The following is a 20,993-nucleotide window of genomic DNA, read 5'->3' on the forward strand; positions in this document are numbered from 1 at the left end:
AATGTGTATGAAGAACTAAAAGTTATAGTTTTATTTTATTTTTAAAGGAGGAAAGGAAGTATGAATCTTAACTGTGGGTTTGTTAACAGTGCTGCTTCACAATGTGGAGGTGTTGAAAAAGGCAAAAGAGGTTTCAATTAAAGAAGATATAAAATAGATGAAAAAAATACTCAACATATGATATGAAATTTGAATAATTTTGTAAATGTTCAACTGCTTTTCAGAGAAAAGTTGTTTTCATTCCTTCAATATCTTTAAGGGATTTTTGTCTGAAAGTTTCATGCCTTCATCTGTTACAAGTATTTTAATAAAGAAGTTATGGGCTCGGCTACATGATCCTCCTTTTGTTAATTTTTTTATGGTTATTTTTATGTTGTTTTTGTCTAGTCATTGACGAATATTTAATAATTATATAATTATTTATGAAATATTTACAATTCCGAAAAACAGTGATTCTAGTTAGCGAACAATTAACAGAATAAGATCAGTAATTAATAGAAAATTATCAGTCTTCAAACTAGTTATTAAGTTCTAATTATATAATTAGTAGTTACAATTGAATTGTTAAAAGCAGTGTAAGATATTTAAAATGGTTATAAGTTTTAAGAATTTGATATGTAGTCCGTACCAAGTTAACACACTGGCTTGGTCCAGTGATGAACGCGTCTTCCCAAATCAGCTGATTTGGAAGTCGAGAGTTCCAGTGTTCAAGTCGTAGTAAAATCAGTTATTTTTACACGGATTTGAATACTACTGGGTCGTGGATACCGGTGTTCTTTGATAGTTGGGTTTCAATTAGCCACACATCTCAGGAGTGGTCGAACTGAGATTGTACAAGACTACACTTCATTAACACTAATACATTTCATCCTCTGAAGTATTATCTGAAAGGTAATTACCGGAGGCTAAACAGCAAAAAGAAAGAAAGTCCGTATCAAGTTACGGATTAAGATTAGTCCATTTAGATTAGTTTAATCAGCCTGAAGGTTGAGCCATCATATTTTACCCTAACATCGACCGAACTACTTTAAAAGTCCAATTGCACTTAAGTCAATGAAATGTAGTTTCTTTTGTACATTACCTAAACTGCTATTCAAAACAAATAGTCCATATGAATGTAACCAATTGTTGTTTCCTAACAGTTCCAAGTTATTTTTAAATGAGTTAAAAACGAGTATACTATCAATCGTTTAATGTTTTGTGTGCATAGTGGTTTTTCAGTTTTCTGAATGGAAATGGTCTTTTTGTTTCTATTATGATTACTTATTATTATATTTGTTGAGTATATGTTGCGTATTTCGTTTTTTTAGCATATTTATTTCAGAATTTTTTGCATCACTTACTGTAGAGGTTAAGTTGAAAGGTACACATCTTACTCATTGTTTGTTTCTAATTATATTGTGTTCCTTCCAACGTTTGAAATAATAACACGGTACAAAGACATAGATTCTGCTTAACGTGATTACCTTGTAGAGTTAGTATTTATTTTTGTTTATCTTTTCATCTTGATAGTTTACACAAAATCAAGATTTTATCAAATATTTTTGTTGCTAATAATTGTGTTCTATTACAAATAATTTGTGCCAAATTTATATTATTCATAAAATTATTAGGAAATCAAAAGTTAATTTTTAAAGAAGTTTGATGAATGTCATAATGTAACCTAACATTACCACCTATTAGTATCTTAGCTTTTTTGAAACAGTGGTTACATTTATTTGAATATATTATGATGAAATATTCACTTAATAATCTATTTGCCATAATTTATCAGTGTATCTTAGGATCTTTACCAATACTGTGGTTCATTTTTATTCCAGTGGGAAAGAAGTTTGTTCAACTAGTGACTTAATTAATGCATTCACACTGTCTATTGGTGGTATTCATAATCTTCATATTCTTATTAATAACTTTATTAATTTAAATATTTACCTTTCAATTTTTCTGTAATGTCTTATCAAATTGCTTTTAAGTACAAACTTTTTTAGTATATGTCTGAGGTTGGATAGTGCTTATGGGTTAACTAGAATCGTATCTATTTTTTTTTTAATTTGTCCTAAAGGTACTGCTCTATGATTATTAAATATTTTTTTTGTTATTGGGTCCTTCATGCTGATAAGATTTAGTTAATATATTTATTAATTTGTTTACATATATTATTTTTTTCATACATTTAAAATATATTCTTTAATTTATATATGCAAGGAAAATAAATAAATATTGAAAAACGTCATAATATAACATTTTATAATGTTTTATGTAATAGTCTATACTTGATTGTGATAGATTGATCTAGATGTTAAGAAACTATTTGTAATTTTACAACCTAAAAAGCACAGTGAAATATTGTTTTATGGAATTGCTCTTCCAAAAGAGTATTTAGAACTAATTAGCAGTACTTTCTTCAGTATAATTATTAGTCCAGTTGTTGTTATTAGCACCTTTTTAGAAACTACATTAGAACCCAATTTAAAAATCATAGTTATTATAGATTACAATTGACTTTCAAGCAAATTTATATGATAGTTAAGTAATGACAACTGTCTCATTAAAAGGAAGCTATTTAAGAATCTAATAAAGTAATATTCTATGTTACGTTTACACATATGTCAACTTACAGGTGCTATAAATACATTGAATTAACACATGTTAGTTATCCGCACAGGACACTCCATGAAAATTTTGCATATAGCTCATAAAATTCAAGATCTATACATGGCCTCCGTATCTATAGCCGGCCTCTGTGGCGCGAATGGTAGCATCTTGCCCTTTCATCCGGAGGTTCTGGGTTCAAATTCTGATCAGGTATGGCATTTTCACACAGGCTATGAATTATTCATCTCATCCTCTGAAGCAATACCTAACGGCAATCATGGAGGTTAAAAAAGAACAAGAAGAAGACCTATACGTACTTAATATTAGGTTTACATGCATATCAAATGTGACAAATTATATAAGATGAAATATATTACTCAATTTCACACAAAAATTCCATTCTAGAGTCACTATTGTTTCTACTGTACTATTCAATCCCTAAAGTCATTAACACTGCTACTAGCAACTCCACTGAAAAAGATGCTGCTAATTACTTCCTCCTTTGGATGAATAATTTCTGTATAATTTGAAATTGAATCATATAAGTTTTATGCTTACATTAGTTTAAATGTAATGCAATGTTATGAGTTATCTATGACAAAACAAAGCAACACATTTACAACTAAATTAATTATTGAATAGTTTGTTTTCTAACTTTTCTCTTTTACTTATGAAACACTGATGACTTTTCCTTATTTTGTTTATGAGTATTAGTCAATTTTAAATTCAGTAAATCTGATAAAAATGGCTTATTGAATGAATAAGCCATCAATCAGACAGTTATTTTCAAATTTATTTGACCTTTAATAAACTGTTGACTTGATATCAGCATAACCTTTTTTTTTCCTGTTTAGCCTCCTGGAATTACCGTCAGGTATTACTTCAGAGAATGAATAAGGATGATATGTATGAGTGGAAATAAAGTGTAGTCTTGTACAGTCTCAGGTCAACCATTTCTTAGATGTGTGGTTAATTCAAACCCAACCACAAAAAACACCAGTATCTATGTTCTAGTATTCAAATCCATATAAAAGTAACTGCCTTTACTAGGATTTGATTGTTGGAACTCTTGAGTTTCAAATCAGATGATTGACCAACCCAGTGGGTCGATTTCAGCCTAACCTAACGTAACTTAACATAACACTTGCTTCATTTGCTAACCTTATTTTTTTATTGATATTGTTATTGTAGTTAATTACAATAACTACATAACTACATAACTAACTTCTAATTTCATTAGAAATAAACATTTTCAATTGTTTTTTTATATTTTCTGTATTATTGGGATAACGTGATTTTGAATTAACTGAAAACTTGTATTTTGTTGCTTTGGTATTATTTGGTGTTGCCTTATGTTAGTCTCCTGGCATTTATTATTTAAGATTAATTAGATGAGGTTAGTGAGCAAAGTGAGCATTAAGTTATATTGATATCATGTTAGGTGGGAACATGAAATACTAGTTCGGATTTGAGTACTAGATCATGGATACCAATGTTCTTTGGTGGTTGGGTTTTCAGTTAACCTCACATCTCAGGAATGATCGACCTGAGACTGTACAAGATTATACTTCATTTACATTCATACATATCAGCCTCATACATATTCTGAAGTAATACCTTACGGTGGTCCAGAAGGCTAAACAGAAAAAAGAAATGGGACACTAACCAGCAAGTACTAAAATACTAAAATGATAACATATTTTATTTTCACATGCCTAGCTTGCCCATAATTTCAGATGCAGTTTAAATTATTATACTTTTGTTGTTCTTGTTTTGATGTCAATAAATATTTTGTGCATGTTATTGGTAATAAAATATTTGTTAAAAAAATTGGCTTTATATTTTTTTTAAAATTTTTTGATGTATTAAATCAAAGCTTTATGAAGCTTTACCCTTCTCACTGACAGCAATTTTGTAATAATGTAATAGTCCTAACTATTAGAAATTACAATGATTTTCGGTTAAAAATTTTTCTTTTCTTTCTGAAGATATTTTAGGAATTTTATTTTATCTCCTTCATTGATTAAGTATACTGGTAGGACTGGGACAGTCATGATTTTTAAATTCTAACGATGATGTTTAAACTTTTGACTTTAAATGTATTAATTTTAACTCCTGATGATGGCTTCCAAGTAAGCCGAAAGATCTAGAGTACATATCAGCGTGCTGGTAAGGTGGATTATATTAATTGTTAATTTATTCCTTCATTGATGTTGGTTATAAATCATATTTTGTTTTTTTTATGTTCTCTTTCACATATATGGTAATGTTTCATTTAATATACCCAAGTTATTAACCCGTTATGTGACAATGACCCATTACATGAGAATTTTCTTTGGTATCAGTTATTGAGGATTTTGCAACTCTGTCAACACTGATAGAGAGTAGATATAAAACTATGTTTACATACATTTAGAGGACAATTATTATAGTTATATTTATTCGGCAAAAGTTTATTATTTCTTCTAACTATTATTGAATTTTTATATATTAATATGAACTGAAGAAATAAATTTCCTTATAATTAGTCAAAATAGATTTTTTATTTTCATTACTTGCTATTATTGCTAATATTATAGTTTTAAAATTTGTTTACAGGTAGTATTATAATTTTCAATACAATAATTCAGTACAAAAATTAAATTAATAAAAAGGCTACAAAAGATCAGAAAATAAAACATCATCATTTTGCAGCCAACAAGCAGAATAAAATAATATAAATTGTATTGCAAAAAATAATTCATTCCAAAGTTGATCTGATGTCAGTTGCCATTAATTCAATATAGACTCTTTTGAAATAAGGTAAGTACCTCAGACTGTTATAACTTTTATGACATTTTGTTATGCAATTTACAAAGGAATCATTTAACTCCATAGCAATGGTCACTGACAGAAAATAGGAAGGAGTAAGACGAATTTTGTTACTAGTAGGGAAATAAAATTACAAGATAGCACCAGTCACTTTATACAAATTTTTCTTTCCTTTTATATTGCAGTGTGCATTACATGTCATCTGTATCTCATATGTAGTTTAGTTTAAAATATTTCTCAAATTTATTTTAGTAAGTAAAAAAAGTAAATGCAATTAACTTCTAGTTTTACTATTTATAAGATATTTTACTATTAATAATACCAAGATCATGATTCATCAGCCTACCTCTTCAAGATTTCAAATTGATTTCCTCATAAGATCACAACTAATTATACTCATTTTACCTATTATAAAAAATTTGCAATTGCAGATGTCTCCTTGAAAATGGGTAAGTACATGAGTACAGAATTGATGTTCATACCCAGTAAAGCATAGAGTTGCATATGAGTAGACTTATTCATACTCAATAAAAGTTTTGAATGCATTATAAATCCAATTATATTGATAGCAGTGACTACAATTGATACAAAAAGTTGGTAAGAGGTAGAGTCAAAAATTTGATTTAATCAAGTAGTGAAGTAATTTATCAACATACTCATTCCTGACTTGGCTTTTATCTTATATAACAACTTTGTTGTCTGAATTCATTTCCTATTTCATTGAATGAAATCGATTTGTTCTTCAAAATTCATTGTTCACTGGAGAAATTAACATTTGTTTAAATGGTGAAGCAGTAATCATCATTTTCTTTTACAACTTTCTGTTGCTTTTCTTCAATAAATGTATGTAAAGTTGTAGAATTTATCGGTAATGAATTGTGTACACTTATGTTTTCTATAGATTTCTCTTATTTCTATCTTGGTTAGGCTAACAGCTAAATTTATCCTGTCATGTGTGTTTCTTTGGGTAAATCCTGAATTTCCTCAAACTCTTCAGCATCTTCCAAAACATTTAACATATATTCCAAATCACAAAGTTTTCCTTCATATTCAGATCGCAAGATATATATGAGGTTGATCAAAAAGGACAAGAATTTTTAGTTTTTCTGAAAGTATTATTCTGTCTTCAATATTTATTCCATCTCCTTCAAAGTAGTACCTATATGATATTATTCACTTATGCCAACATAACTTCCAGTTTGTAAAACACTGGTAAAATGCCTCTTTTGATATCACCTTGAACCTGGCATGTAATTTCACCTGTATCTCATCAGTTGTTGGTTTGCTTGGCATTTCTCCTGCCACCTCCCCATTTGGTCACCTTAAAGCATAAGACCGAATGTCTGTGCCACAAACTGCAACTTAGCCTCGAAACCATTTAGCGACTAGTGTCCTAACATAGCTCGTATAGCTCCTAGAGCTTAACCTAACAGCATGACCGAACTAAGCATGGTGCTACACAACATCGGCTTACATGTCCCAATCCCTCACTTGTCATATATTTACTAAAATGGGTAGGCACATCCCATCAACTACTAAAAATATATATGACATCCATAATAAAGTTTATTTCGTCTAGGCAGCAATTTGCTGTCCTGTCGAGGTCACTGAATGCCAGCAAGTACCTGTCCACCATTTTATAACGCTTGGAGCCATAACAATTGGCTGGTAGTCAGTCATACTCAGGGTTAGCTTCCCACGGCAGTGCAGTAAGAGTATTTTCCTTAAGCAAACCATGGATGCCGGTTGAACAAAGCAACCGCATCTAGGAACTCCCACACAATCCGACAATGCGGCTCTCGCTACATTGACTCACCACTTGTGAGTGGCCAATTTTCCCCTTGACCTCTAAGTTCTAGGGTGGTCCATCTCTGCCACCCCCCCCCCCCTCTAAGAGCAGGGCAGTCAAACATCAGATGTTCAAGCTGCCTGGCAGAAGCTGTCAAACGAATCCAAATTGCACACAGTACTGGGGTGATTTACACATAATCTCAGTGAAACGAAAACAGAGGGCTTCTCAATTTCATTTGATTTTCCTTATGCTATAATTCTTTGGAGTATTTGTTTTGATGCTTTTGTCACTTAAACAACTGTATTCAGCACTTAAGTTTTCCAGTTTCGGCATTATTTAGTAAAAAAAAAAAAAATTGTAAACATTGAATACAATTTCCCTCTCCTGACTATGAATTACTGTACTTTTTCCTCATAACTTTAGCATTGTAAAAGAAAATAACTGTATTGAATTATTAAAAATTTACATGATTTAATTTTTGACATAGCTTTAAATGAAAACAACACAACAAATAGTAAAAATAAATCACTAACAGCTATTCACCTCATTAAGTAAAATAAACACCACAATGAATTTTTCTATAATAACCACTTCTAGAACATAATTACAAGCGATGTGTGACATGATTCTTCACAGTGAGTGAGTAAAGTAGATTAAAATAAGTAAATGAAATTCTTAGAATTGCATATTATGTTTACAACAATTCATAAAGAGCATGTTAGTCATGTTGATTCACAAATGATTCTACTCTCATTAGTTGCTATACAACAGGAAGTAGGCCTAAATCACAATATCAATACATAATTTAGGATAAAATTCACCAATTGCATACACTACAGTAAGTTTATGAAACCTGTTTTTTTTATACATTACCGTACCACAAAAGACATATAGAAAATGATAATGTTTTAGTTTGCTTATAACACAGGCTAATGCATGTAAAATGCTAGTGCATAGGCTTTCAGTCCCTGTGCCAACATATGTGCCGATTGATTTAAAATGTTGTGAATTGCTCTATGTCATTACTCATTTTAATATTTACATAAAAATTAAATTACTTGGAATGCTTAAATTATTTGAAACAATAATACTATTTCTGCATTCCAAAATCTTAGTCATACATAATGATGCATGACTAAGTCTGTTAACGTTGTTCCTATATATCATTTTTCATATTTTTATCAGAATACAGTTTTTTATTTTTTTACTTGTGTTTTTAGTGATCATAAACCTACCCATATTTTAAATAAATTCACGTAAAAAAGCTAATTGTTTCCTGAATTTTTACATTTAAAAGTTTTATTTACTCTTTTATTATTTTAGTTTTAAGAGGTAAAACATTTGTTTCAGTACCATGACTGATAAAGAAACTAGTAATGAAAGGAGCTCTGGTGATGGAGGTAGTTCATCAATATCAGAACAAGAGAGAGATTGGGCTCAATCTGCTTTAGCTGAATTTAATCGTGGCAGTTATACATCTTGTGTACAATATTTAACAAAATTGGAATCAGCACGATCACATGATACAAAAGTAGCTCATAATAAAGCAGTTGTAGAGTATTATAAGAATGATTTAAAAAAGACTGATCAGTTCAGAAAAAATATGAATGTAGTGTGTGCTCAGGTAATAATTATTTCATTAAATTTGTAGTAAATATTTTTTTTACATCCCATTATATCACGTGGGTTTTTGCAAGATTTGGCTCTTGGGCTGATTAGTTTCTTCTTGTGTGAATGATTTGTGTATTGATGATTTTGGAGACAGTATAGCAACAGTGTTTGCCAATGATGTTGGCACTTTCCTAAACATTTGTCATTTAAGATTCTGCAGAATTAGGAATAGTATTGAAGTAGATTTGAGGAGAATCTGTTACTAGTTTGTAAAAAATAATATTAGTCTTATTGTGGCAAACACTTACATGATTTTTCAGTTGCAGGGCACAGTTACGCCTTGTGAAAGCATTAAATATCACAGCTTTGGATGTGATGGTATACATCCTTGTTTTTGTGATTGTGTCTCTCTGGACAATTGTGTGAAGTATCAGTGTAATATTGTACTCTAGGCTCACATTTGATTAATTCTTGGTAAGAATTGGTAGTATGAATTGTTTTCATTATGTAAACATTTTGCCTTAAATGTTTATGAGATTTTTTAAGGTATTTAACATTAGAAGTAGGCAAGATATGAATACTTACATTTGTATTGCTAGGAATTTTAGACTTACTGGTTTTCTTGTCCCACTTATATCTAAGTTGGAAATTTACAACTTAAAAAGTGAAGGTGATTTGGTTCATACTTTTCTCCTAAAATATATAAATTCTTTGCTTACCTATAATAAAATATGAAGAGTGGGACAGTATTTGATAAACTAGTTTGTTCTTAGCTGTTCACAATTGAAAATATTGTAAGAATATTTTGATTGATCACTCTATATGTGTTTGTGGGCAAAAATATAATTTCATTATTCGAAGGCTTGAGAAATTTTGTGTTTTTCTTTTATTTTTAACTCTTTAGGTAAGATTGGTTAAACCAAGCCACACAGCATTCATGTTAGTCTTGAAATTTTATTTTTGTTGTTAAATATTAAAACATTTTAAAACGATAATCCTTGCCACAATATTATGTATTGCATTGGCATTATATGTATTATATATGTAATAATTATGTATTATATTTCATATTTATTTTTAACTTAAACTGTATCATTTATTTATTTATTTTTTTTTAAAATAAATTCTACACATTTTTAATATGTGCAAAACGTACATGGTTTGATAAAAAAAATATACGTGGAAGTTTTCTTAAAAGTCTTTATTAATCAGTATTGATTTTGTCACGTTCAAAGTACTCCTTTTAAGATATAATACATTTGTACCAGCACTTTTTCTAGTCTTTGAAGCATCTCTGGAATGCTATTTCCAATATGGCATTTAATTCCATCAGAGGTTCTGTTTTTATCTCTTCAATGTTGGCAAAACTTCATCTTTCACGGTTCTTATCAGCTTGGGGAATAGGAAGACATTACAGGAGACCATGTCTAGTGAATACAGAGGCTGAGGCACCATAATGGTGTTGCTTTTGGCCAAAAATTCATGAACAAGCTGTAAAGTGTGAACAAATACATTGTTATGGTGCAATTGTCATGATTTTTTTCACTACAAATCCAGGCGTTTTCTTTGGATTGCTTCATCAAACGCCATAGAACTTCCTGATAGTAATTCTATCGACTCTAATGATTCAGCAATTGTCCATAATCATTTTCTTTACTTTTTCAGTGTCATCAGTTGTTGATTTGCTGGGATGTCTGGGGTGCTCATTACCTTCATCATCTTCATGGCCTTCTTGAAAACATTTCTACCACTAAACACTTGTTTTAAACAAACAACTTGTTTGTTTGTAAGTGTAAACACTTGTTTTATTCATAGAAGAATCACCAAAAGCAACATTCAACATTTCCAATGCGATGCTGCACTTTATTTGATTTTTTAAAAATTTAATCCAAATTCTTTGTTCCTTTTTACCAGAAGTTAAATTCACCGACCACACCAAAACATGTTTAACCTTTTCAAAGCAAACAATCAACTAATCATCTAATATAGCTACCAATGTAGATTTATGTAAGGGACAAGTGTACCAACACAAAAACAAATTGTGGCACTTGAACTTATACAGCCTGGGAATTTAAAAATTCAACACTTTTTTTTTTTTATCATACATGTATCATTTAATCTTTGAAATGTATTATTATATCAGATCCATTGATTGTCTTGTTAGCTGTAGATCTATTAATTAATTTAATAAAGATAAGCTTTAAATAATTCAGTACTTCACTTTATGTGAAGTACTTCAGTACAATCGCTCCAGTCTAATTTGCATACATTGGACAGATTGGATGCACATTCACTTGCAGGCACTAGGAACACATACAAAGCCCTGCACATAGCAGCACAATCAGATTTTGCCTAAAAATCAATATCTCAATACATTTGATCAATATGAAATTCACACACAATTTTCATTAAACATCAACTCTTCTATAGTAGTGAATCAGTTAAAAACATTTCTAAAGATTGCCAGGCAGTCAGTATCAGAACAATTTGTACATTTTGAACATACAAAGAAATCTAGTTTGTATATTTCTCTATACTGGACTGTATAGGAGACCGATGTTGATTTTCTGTGATGATCTTTTTGGATTATGCATGTGTGTGTAGGGGTGTGTGTGTGTGTGCGTGCGATATGTCAGTTTGTCTTGGCTATTTTAGAAGTGGGATTCTATTACTGACCATTGGTAATTAAATAAATCTGTGTCATTAGTAGAATGTTAAGAGCATCTATTAAGAATTTTAAATTAATATCCTTAGTTAACCAAACAATACTCTTTTTTACATGATTCATTGAATAATTTTATACTAATACCTTGAATGTATATTGAATTTTTATTTTCATTGAATTTCTATGTTATAGGCTCACTTAAATATAGAAGATTTAGATGCATTAGAAGATGTTGAATATTGCGTTATTTATTATAATCAAGCAGTATTATTATATCATTTAAAACAATATACTTCTGCGTTGAAAATAATGAATAAAGTTTTCACATTCATTGAACCAATGGGTATGTATTGCTCTTCATTACATTTTTTGATACTAGTTTTTTGTTTTTTTACATAATTTTACTTAACCCTTTTTACTCTTCATTAATTTTCAGCTTTATCTTATACCTTATGCATTATTGGTGAAAAAAATATTATACACTATTTTCTTAAATGTATTTCTCTAAATATTAGGAATAATCACTTTTATTATTTTTCCAAAATACTGAATTATTTCCATAAATAGATTTTTTAATGAGATATTTCTTCATACTTATCTTTACATTAACCAATTGAAATGTAGCTAAATTGATTCATTTGATAAATTTTTGACTTTTTTCACTTATAAAATTTTATTAAATAGAATATATCAAAGAAAACAACTAATGACTAATAAAGATTTTAAGTTGAACCAATTCCAACAAAAAATAAAATAAATTAAAAAAAAAATTATACTGAAAAATAAAAAACGTTTCTGCTATGCCCTCAGTACAATTTTTGAAACTTATTGTTTTGAAGTCAACGTAAATGGAAAATTTTGGATTATTCTGTGTACAGCCCAAATTTGGAACCAAATGATTACCATATGTTCCCACTTATGAGAACTTGCACGTAAGTGCTTTGATGATGATAAGGGACCAGTAGTCCCTTATCGGCAAACTTGTCGCTGAGAGTGGCTGAATGTCAACTGTCTCAATTTATTTGGCAATTACTTAGAAAAGTACTTTATGGATCTGTTTTAAAATTATATGCAATAATTTTTTTTCTAACAGCTGTTGTTTTTGTTGTGTCAAAACATAAGTTATTTTTTGGATAGCCTTTGTATATTCTTTTTTTAATTTTGCTAAGATATAATCAATAAGGAATTTTTTTTACTGTTTAGAGGAGAGTCTGGCTCATAGAGTATGCTTACTGCTTATTGAATTACATTTGTGTACACAGCAACCAGAAAAAGCTCTTTCTTTAATAGCATATATAGAAAATCAGTTTGTTTCTACTGAAAATGCTACAAAAATGATTGGTGATAAAGATATGAAACCATTGGAAAAGGAACCTACAACTGATAAGGTTGTTATAATTATTAATACTTTTTTTTAAATTAAATTAAACTTTATTACTATTTTTGATAATTTAGGTTTATAATTTTTTGATTCAGTTTTATTTTTACTCTTAAAAAAAGTTTAGTAGATGAGTCTGGGTTAGTTTCTGGTTTCACTATTGAGTATATGAGGTCTGTAAATAAAGTAATGAGACTAGTTTTTTTGGCAGGCAAAGTGGCAACACTGTAAAGTTACTAGTAAACATGGTTTTATGAACAGCTGATTTATATTAGGTATTAATATTTTTAGTGTATTGTTGCAAGTGAAATATAAACAAACTTTTTGTGAAATGAGTTTTTGTTGTGAGTTACAAAAATGAGTGATACTAATTGAGAAACGTTGTGCAATCAAGTTTTATGTTAAATTCGATAAGAATGCTACTTAACTTTTTCAAAATTGAAAAGGGCTTGTAGAGATGATGCTCTGTCATGATCCTAAGTTTTTAGGTGATTTAAAGCTTTTTCAGATGGCTGGGAACAGTTGCAGATGATCCATGCTCTGGAAGACCGTTAACATCAAAAAGTGATGACAATATTGAGCGATCAAAGACTTGATATGGTATGACTGGCAATTAACTGTCAGAATGATTGCAGAACAATTGAAATTTAACTGTACCACAGTCCATCAAATCTTGACAAATGAATTATACATGAAAAAAGTGTGTACAAAATTGGTACCAAAAAACTTCACTGTTGGACAGAAAAACAACAGGGTGGAAGTGTGCCACAATCTTTGAGGGGGAATTGAAACTGATGTTGATTTTCTAAAAAATGTTATTTCTGGTGATGAATCTTGGATACTCGTATTTAAGTACAATCCAGAAACAAAATGCCAGAGCAAGGAATGACACACTTCAAACTCACCACGTCCCAAAAAAACAAAAATGAACAAATCAAAACCATGCTAATTTGTTTTTTTGATAGTAATGGCATTGTCCATAAGGAGTTTTTACCTAAAGGACAGACTTTAAATCAATATGTTTACAGAAAAATTTTTAAAAGGCTGCGGAAAAGAGTTGCCCACATGAGACCAGCCATTAAAGACAATTGGATCACAACTTCATGACAATGCACTTTGTCATATTGCACTCTCAATTAATGAGTTTTTGACAATAAAACATTCCTGTAGTTTCTCAACCACCTTATTCACCTTTTTTTTATTCACCACCTGCAACTTTTTACTGTTCCCAATTTTTAAAAAAACACCTCAGAGAACACCATTTAACAGTAGAAAACATAAAAAAAAATGTAGCCAACCATCTGAAGGATATTCCGGTTTCTGAGTTCCAACACTGCTGTGAAGAATGGGAAAACTGTTTGAAGGGTTGCGTGGCTTCTCAAGGGAGCTACTTTAAATGTGATAAGAGTCCATGTATAATTGGATTGTAAATAAAAAGTTATTTTCTGAACCAGTCTTTATTACAGACTCTACTTTACCTACAGGACAGAATGTACTTTATTATAACTTTAGGTCTGTACTTTATTTACAGACCTTGTAAATCTTTTAGATTTTTTGTATCTGAATGTAGAAACATAATTTGTATAAGATTGTTGTCTTGTCTTTTATTTTTGGTAGTGATTGTAAAATTTTTTTTTTTAGTTTTTGTGAAACTTTTATCTTACAGAGCAAATGAGTACATATTATTTATTTATTTTAGCATTAAATTATGGAATTTAACTACTAGATTTTTATAAATAGATAATGAATAATTTTAAAAACCTTAAATGTAATATAGCACAATTGTAAATAAGTAGTGTTTAATAACATTACAATCTGCAGACATGATTCACACAACGTCTAGACCACAGCTAACATCAGATTTTTAATAACACAGATGATAATCCCTTTAGTAAGTCTTACTTTAAAACAATTCATCCAACAGTTCAATAATGGAAAGTATGTATGTTACTGATAAAATTTGCTTTACATTATTAAAGCAATGTATATCTGAAAATCATTGTATCGGCACATCTCGTGAAGTTAAGAATAAAAAACCTTCTGTCTTTTTTTTTGAGCGTAACTTATTTTAATATTTGTATACATACCTAATTTAATATAAATTAGCAGATTGCTGTAAAATTTGAATTTAATTCATTGGAATACTGTTTAAATTTGAGTTTTCTGATAAAATATTTTTTTTGGTTTTCAAGTATCTTCATACTGTGGTTCTCATTTAACCACAAACATATGGATAATGAAATTTTTTTTTGTAAAATGTATGTAATTTTTTTCACTTCATTTTTATTACATTTGAAAAGAAAATGGTTATTAAAATGTTACATTTTTTTTGTCTGTTCATAGAGAGAGAAAATCATTTTATACTTATCTTAGTATTCCTCATTCAGTCTGGCATATATTTATTTAGATAGATGGTATTACAGTAGGTAGTAAAGGTTGCTGTTACCAGTGATAGAAATTGTTTGGTTTATTTTATTTGAGATTCATTCGATTTATTGGTTTTAGATAAGACTATTATCTAAATAATTTTTGAGTCACATTTTTACATTAAACAAATAGATTTAAGTCATATTTCTCTATATAATTTTGTTTATGTAACAGATATTAATCTCCTGTTGTATTTCTACTGAATTGCTTTTTTGTGTAATTTGTTGATTTAATCCCTTTCCAAAGAATATATGTCTATCATTTGCAATAATAGTAATTATTATCTGGAAAAAATGTTTCCTTTTCAATATTCTTTATAGTTAGTAAACGCGTTACCGTTATGTAGCTTATAATTTTTGGCCTACTAATTAAATCTCGTTGTAAGTTTTCATTCAGAGGTATAGAGTAGCATAAAATCTTTGTAATTATTATGTTTAGAATGACTCCCTTTCAAAATACTTAATTTTGTTTTCCGTCAAGCGTTAGTAGCACCTTCTTTACTGATGTTGCCGGTAGCATTTTCGTTAGCAGTGCCTATCTTACAAAGGTTTGGAAACCCTTTCAGTATGTTACGTAATAAAAAATTTAATCTATATTCATTTAATATATAGTTTTTATAAATGTGTGAATATAAAATCTGCAAGTTGTGGTTAATATCTTTGTATTTGTGATCTGTTTTTCTGAGGAAATTTACAATAATTAAATCTGTTGTAGTGTCTGTTCCTTGTATTTATGCATGAATTGCATTGAACATGTCCTTTATAAAGTATATGGTACAATCAGTGCAGTTTAGTTTGTATATCTAGGTTACTGTATTTGTCAGTATGTATTTTATTAGTGTACACATATACAAATGATTCTGTTCATATTTTCCCTGTTGTTTTGAAAATGACACACACAGTAACCTTTCCTGAAAAGGTTAGCAGACTATCAGTTAATATATATTAGCATTATTTGTTTTTTCTCAGTTGCTGTGTTTTTGGTTTTGTTCTGCATTTTATATAATAGTGATTGTGTATTCTATAAGAAGCATTAGAAAATGTATAGTGCTAATATACATCTACCTACTGACACATAAAAAATCTGAAATTTTTGGGAAAGAAGGTTCCTAAAGCACTTTTAAAACAAAAAATTTATACAGAGTAGAGACGGTACAGAGTACCAACAGTAAACACATTGGCAAAGACAATAGGAGTACATCTAGGATTATACAAATTAAATATTAGTAAATGCACTAAATATTTCATTGGACATGTTGGATGCACATACAGGTACTACATATTACAATAGAATAAAGTTTTTTAAATTGCCTTTTAAGAGCATGACATGCCTACAAAAACCTAAGCCACAACATGAAATGTTTTTCATATCTTATAAAAACCATAACTTCAACATTCTTGAACAATGCAAGATTCACAATTATACAAATTTGGACCATAAAACATACTAAATGAACAAATACAACATAGATCAGTTACCTAACATACTTAATAGATTTCTTGTACGTTTTAAGGTAGGTGCCAATAACTTCATTGAAAATTGTTCTACTCTAAAGACTATCGGTAAAATTAAAATTATAGGTTAAAGGTAATAACTCTAAAGGTTCTATAAAAGAAAAAGTTACAGTATTTTAAGAGGGTGTCATTTCATATATTATAATTCTAAATCGTTATCACATTTCATCGTATTGTTCAAAATTAGATGTTGGTAGTTTACCAACAAAATCAAATCAAAATTAGATTAGTTGTTGGGTTTGATGTTACTTGTTAGAATGGCTAAGTCTGCCATAGATTTGTGCGATCTGCTGATACGTTGCGAGTTAATAATTAATAAAATAAATAATTCAGTTTACAGGTGTCATTGTTCTTGTTTAGGTATAATTTCTTCTATCATCATTTTAAAGGTTAGTGAGTAATATTACATTCATACTGCATCAGAGAATAACTTGATATTAATGGTTGTTAAGTAGTAAAATTGAATGTGTGTAAACTTTTTTGTTGTGTATGTTATTTTTCTATTTAACACTAAGTGACAGGCAGTAATTGTGAATACATTAAACATTTATAAATAAATAGATGCCGAGACAGATTGTAGCACCTGATTTGCTCAATAGTTATTTCTTTTGTTTATCACATTGGGTCATAAACGTAAGTGTTCAGTTAATAAAAAAAATAAATAAATAGTTAAAAAACTAATTTTATTCTTTCAATTGTATGTTTTAGGCAGTCTCTTTGGATGCTGCTACAGATGCATTCAGATTAAAGTTATTACATTATCGTGCGCGTTGTAATATTAGCACTTGTGCTTTAAAAGCTTGTAAACGTGAACTTAAGACAATACTTACTTCAAATACTTCAGGAAATCAGGTATATATAATTAATGTTTTCATAAATTCCTCTTTTTTTTTAAAACTCTTAAAATTAAAAACTTAGATTAGTTTATTGTAAACCTTATAGAAACTGGTGATCACATAGATAAAGTTCTTTACTCAATGGAGATGTCTTGTTTCCTTTATTCGTTATCTTAATATTATGGATAAAAGATTGTTTAATATCAATGAAGAATGAATGAGCTTTTAAAATATGTAAGATGCAAAAATGAAATAAATAGTAATTATGAATGACATTTTATATAGAATCTAAAAGTGTATTCTTTGCAAATATGTGTCGCACAGAAGAAAAGTTTTTGAAGAATTACGGAATTCTGAAAAGTAGTGAAATATTTATTGGTTTAGAATCAGAAATATAACATTATACTAGAAATATATAATACTAGAAACATAACTAGGTTAAATTACACTTTTTTAATTTTTTAATTTGAAATTAGTAAACAGTTCGTCAATTAAATAAACGGTTGTTGTATTTCATAATTTTATTCAAATGGCTTTTCTTTGTAAAATTTACAATTTATAGATTATTAGATATATGTATTTATTTATTTATCAGCTATTAACATCAATTTGAAACAAATGTCTTTACTTAATACAATTAAATTCATTAATTTGATGATTTTCAAACTTAATCCTTGCCTGTATAAATGTGTATCACAGTAAGGTAATCTTATATATTTTACCTAAAATGAATTATATATATATATATATATATTATGTAATTTTTTTTAATTTCAGTATTCCATTTTATTCTTTTTTAATTAATGGTGCTTACATGAGAACTCAAATACTATCATGAATATTTCAAATTTTAGTGAAACCAAACTATTCTAAAATATACTATTTTAGTAATTGGGAAAAATTGAATAAAGATTTTTATTTTAATAATAAGATTTGAAGTCAGCATTTTGCAAGCATAAATTTCTTAATTACATTAAAAACTACAAAAATTAAAAAATATAGCTGTAAAATAATGCCAACATTTTTTTAAAAAAGACTTATTGTGAGGGATGCACTGCCGTCAGAATGCTGTACCGGTACTGCTTTTTGGGAGAAATAAAAAATTATACTTTTATTTAAAATTTGTTTTAACTTAATCTGGCCTATGTTTTATTTTAATATTAAGTATTCATTGTTATCATATTTCTTAATGAAAGATACGAGGGTTTTCAACTCTTTTAATGGTGTATGATAAAGGACAACAACAATTAGTCACATAAACTTATCCTACAATACTGAGCAACCGCTGTGATTCAGTGGCATATCTAGCTCAAGATGGAAGGGGGTCAGCTTCCTGAATTTAACTTCTTTCATGGTAGAAGGATACTCCATGAGGGGGTTGCTATGACAAAAGGTAAAATAAAATATATATATAAAAAAAAAATAATTTTGTAATAATAGTTTACAAATTTCTATGTACAGTAGTGATTGTCTTTCTTAGCTTCATTCTTTTATCTCTTTATAATATAATGATTCACAGAAATTTAAATCATCCCTACAATAAGTTTTGGCCATGTAGTGGTTCTGAAATTCATCAACAAGAGGTAGAAGAATGAAGTTAAGAAAGGTAAGCAATACTAAAGCAACATAGAAGCTATAGTGATTTTAGCAGAAAAGGTAATAATTACTATCTTAACAACATCAGTAGTTTGTGATGATTAGAGCAAATTGTCTTACTATAGCTTCAACTAATGTTCTCTGCATCTTCCCGATGAACTCATAGCATATCAAGAATAAATTGAATGTGCTGGTTAGCTCTGATTATGTCAAGTGTCTTCAAGTGAAGACACTAGTGGAATAGTGGAATATTACTTATAGTGGAATATTACTAATTAATGCTACTGACAATAAATGAAGATCTGTAAGAATTTGACAAGCATTTTTCTTATTGCTACATTTCCCTCTTCTGCTGAGCTTTTTTTTTTACTTTTGTCTCAAGATGGCCTGACACCTCCTTCTTTCCTAGACAGATGGAAAATCCATTGAAACTAACCCCACACATTTATCAGGGTCTAGATTTAAGTTTTTCACAAAATCTTCAATGTCTTTGGCAATATTCAGCATTAATTTCTTCAAGCTCTACAAAGCCTAAAAATTCTTTGATTTCATTGGCCTTTTCATTGAAAAAATGTAATCTAATGGACCAGCTGTTATTTACTAGAAATATCCATGGTTTTATCAGCCAAAATGCTGTAAACACAAGCTTTTTTAACTCTTGTAGCAATATGTTCCCTGATTGTAGCCCCATATAGATCAGTTACTTCATTTTTGGTAAGGTGATCAGTATGATGCATTTTTCAGTCCATGCTCAAAGTGGTCTTTTAGTAGTGAATCATCTGCTTTGATGTATAAATTGCAGAAGTTGATAAGCACACCTTCATCCAGATTTTTTCCTCTGAGAGGTGCTGGAAAAAATGGCGCAGGAAAAAATTGAAGACAGTATGATTTTGTTTTTTTTTTAATAATGTTTGTGAAGACGTCAAGTTGAATGTCCACTGCAACGCCCTCCATGAACGATTTTGCAGATTCTATTGCAGTCTGATGTCCCTGAGACTGTATATGTGCTTTGCAATCATGCACATCCTTGTACTTAGTGAAAGGTCTGATGGAAAAGGAATCCAACCATCTCTTATCATTCTGGCTGATGATGGAAACAACACACAATATTTACCGAAAGTGCCTTTGAGTCACCTTGAGTAAACTATCCATGGTGAATATGTGTCCAGACTTTGGTGATTTAATTTCCTCTTGATGTGTTTGTCATCTGCCGCAAAATCGTAGCTCTTCATAGTGCTCGCAGACAATGAATTTTCCAATATCATCTTGACAACCGGTGTCTTCAATTTCACTTTCACTGTGTGGTACATTGGTTTGAACAGTAGAAGAAGGCCCTGCAGTTGCAGTGTTTGAACCAGAGTGGTTGTGTTTTCTTATCTTCATTGCTACTGCTGGTATTTTTTTTTTCATTTTAAATTCACCGCAATAGAAATAAGTTTAATTTGACCAAACATTGATGTGGACGCAGATATGGCTTCTCGCTGCATCGGTTTGACAAGGAAGGTTAGGTTCTATCTGACATTTTTGTCAAAATTGAGTTTTATACAGTATATAACTATACAAATTGAGCTTAGTTCAAAAATATAACTCTTATCATTATAACATGAAAAACTTATCAATAGGAAGTTTATCAGCCATACAGACATTTTATAAAAACCACTTTTTTTGGATTCAGGGACCCCAAAACAGATATTTCCATATAACCATATCATAATCATAAATTTGTTACAAGGTAGTCTATATGTTTTTCTTTCTTTATTGACAAATT

At 29.4% G+C, this 20,993-nt stretch overlaps 1 protein-coding gene across 3 annotated transcripts in view; it reads left to right on the top strand.

Moving 5' to 3' along the window:
- The first annotated feature begins 1,178 nt into the window (after positions 1-1,178).
- Not10 (CCR4-NOT transcription complex subunit 10) overlaps positions 1,179-20,993 on the top strand; it is a 52,984-nt gene continuing 33,169 nt past the window's right edge. The window contains exons 1-6 of one of the 3 annotated variants that reach the window (XM_075360226.1): positions 1,179-1,474; positions 5,194-5,397; positions 8,549-8,822; positions 11,667-11,817; positions 12,678-12,862; positions 17,502-17,645. In XM_075360226.1, the coding sequence (XP_075216341.1) occupies positions 8,553-8,822; positions 11,667-11,817; positions 12,678-12,862; positions 17,502-17,645 (750 nt within the window). In that variant the 5' untranslated portion in view covers positions 1,179-1,474; positions 5,194-5,397; positions 8,549-8,552. Of the gene's footprint in view, positions 1,475-2,679; positions 2,806-5,193; positions 5,398-8,548; positions 8,823-11,666; positions 11,818-12,677; positions 12,863-17,501; positions 17,646-20,993 lie in introns of those variants that run through there. The other 2 variants (XM_075360225.1, XM_075360227.1) reach the window with 2 other exon arrangements.

This window comes from Lycorma delicatula, chromosome 3 (assembly GCF_047948215.1).
Source record: "Lycorma delicatula isolate Av1 chromosome 3, ASM4794821v1, whole genome shotgun sequence".
NCBI classification, from domain to species: Eukaryota; Metazoa; Arthropoda; class Insecta; order Hemiptera; family Fulgoridae; genus Lycorma; species Lycorma delicatula.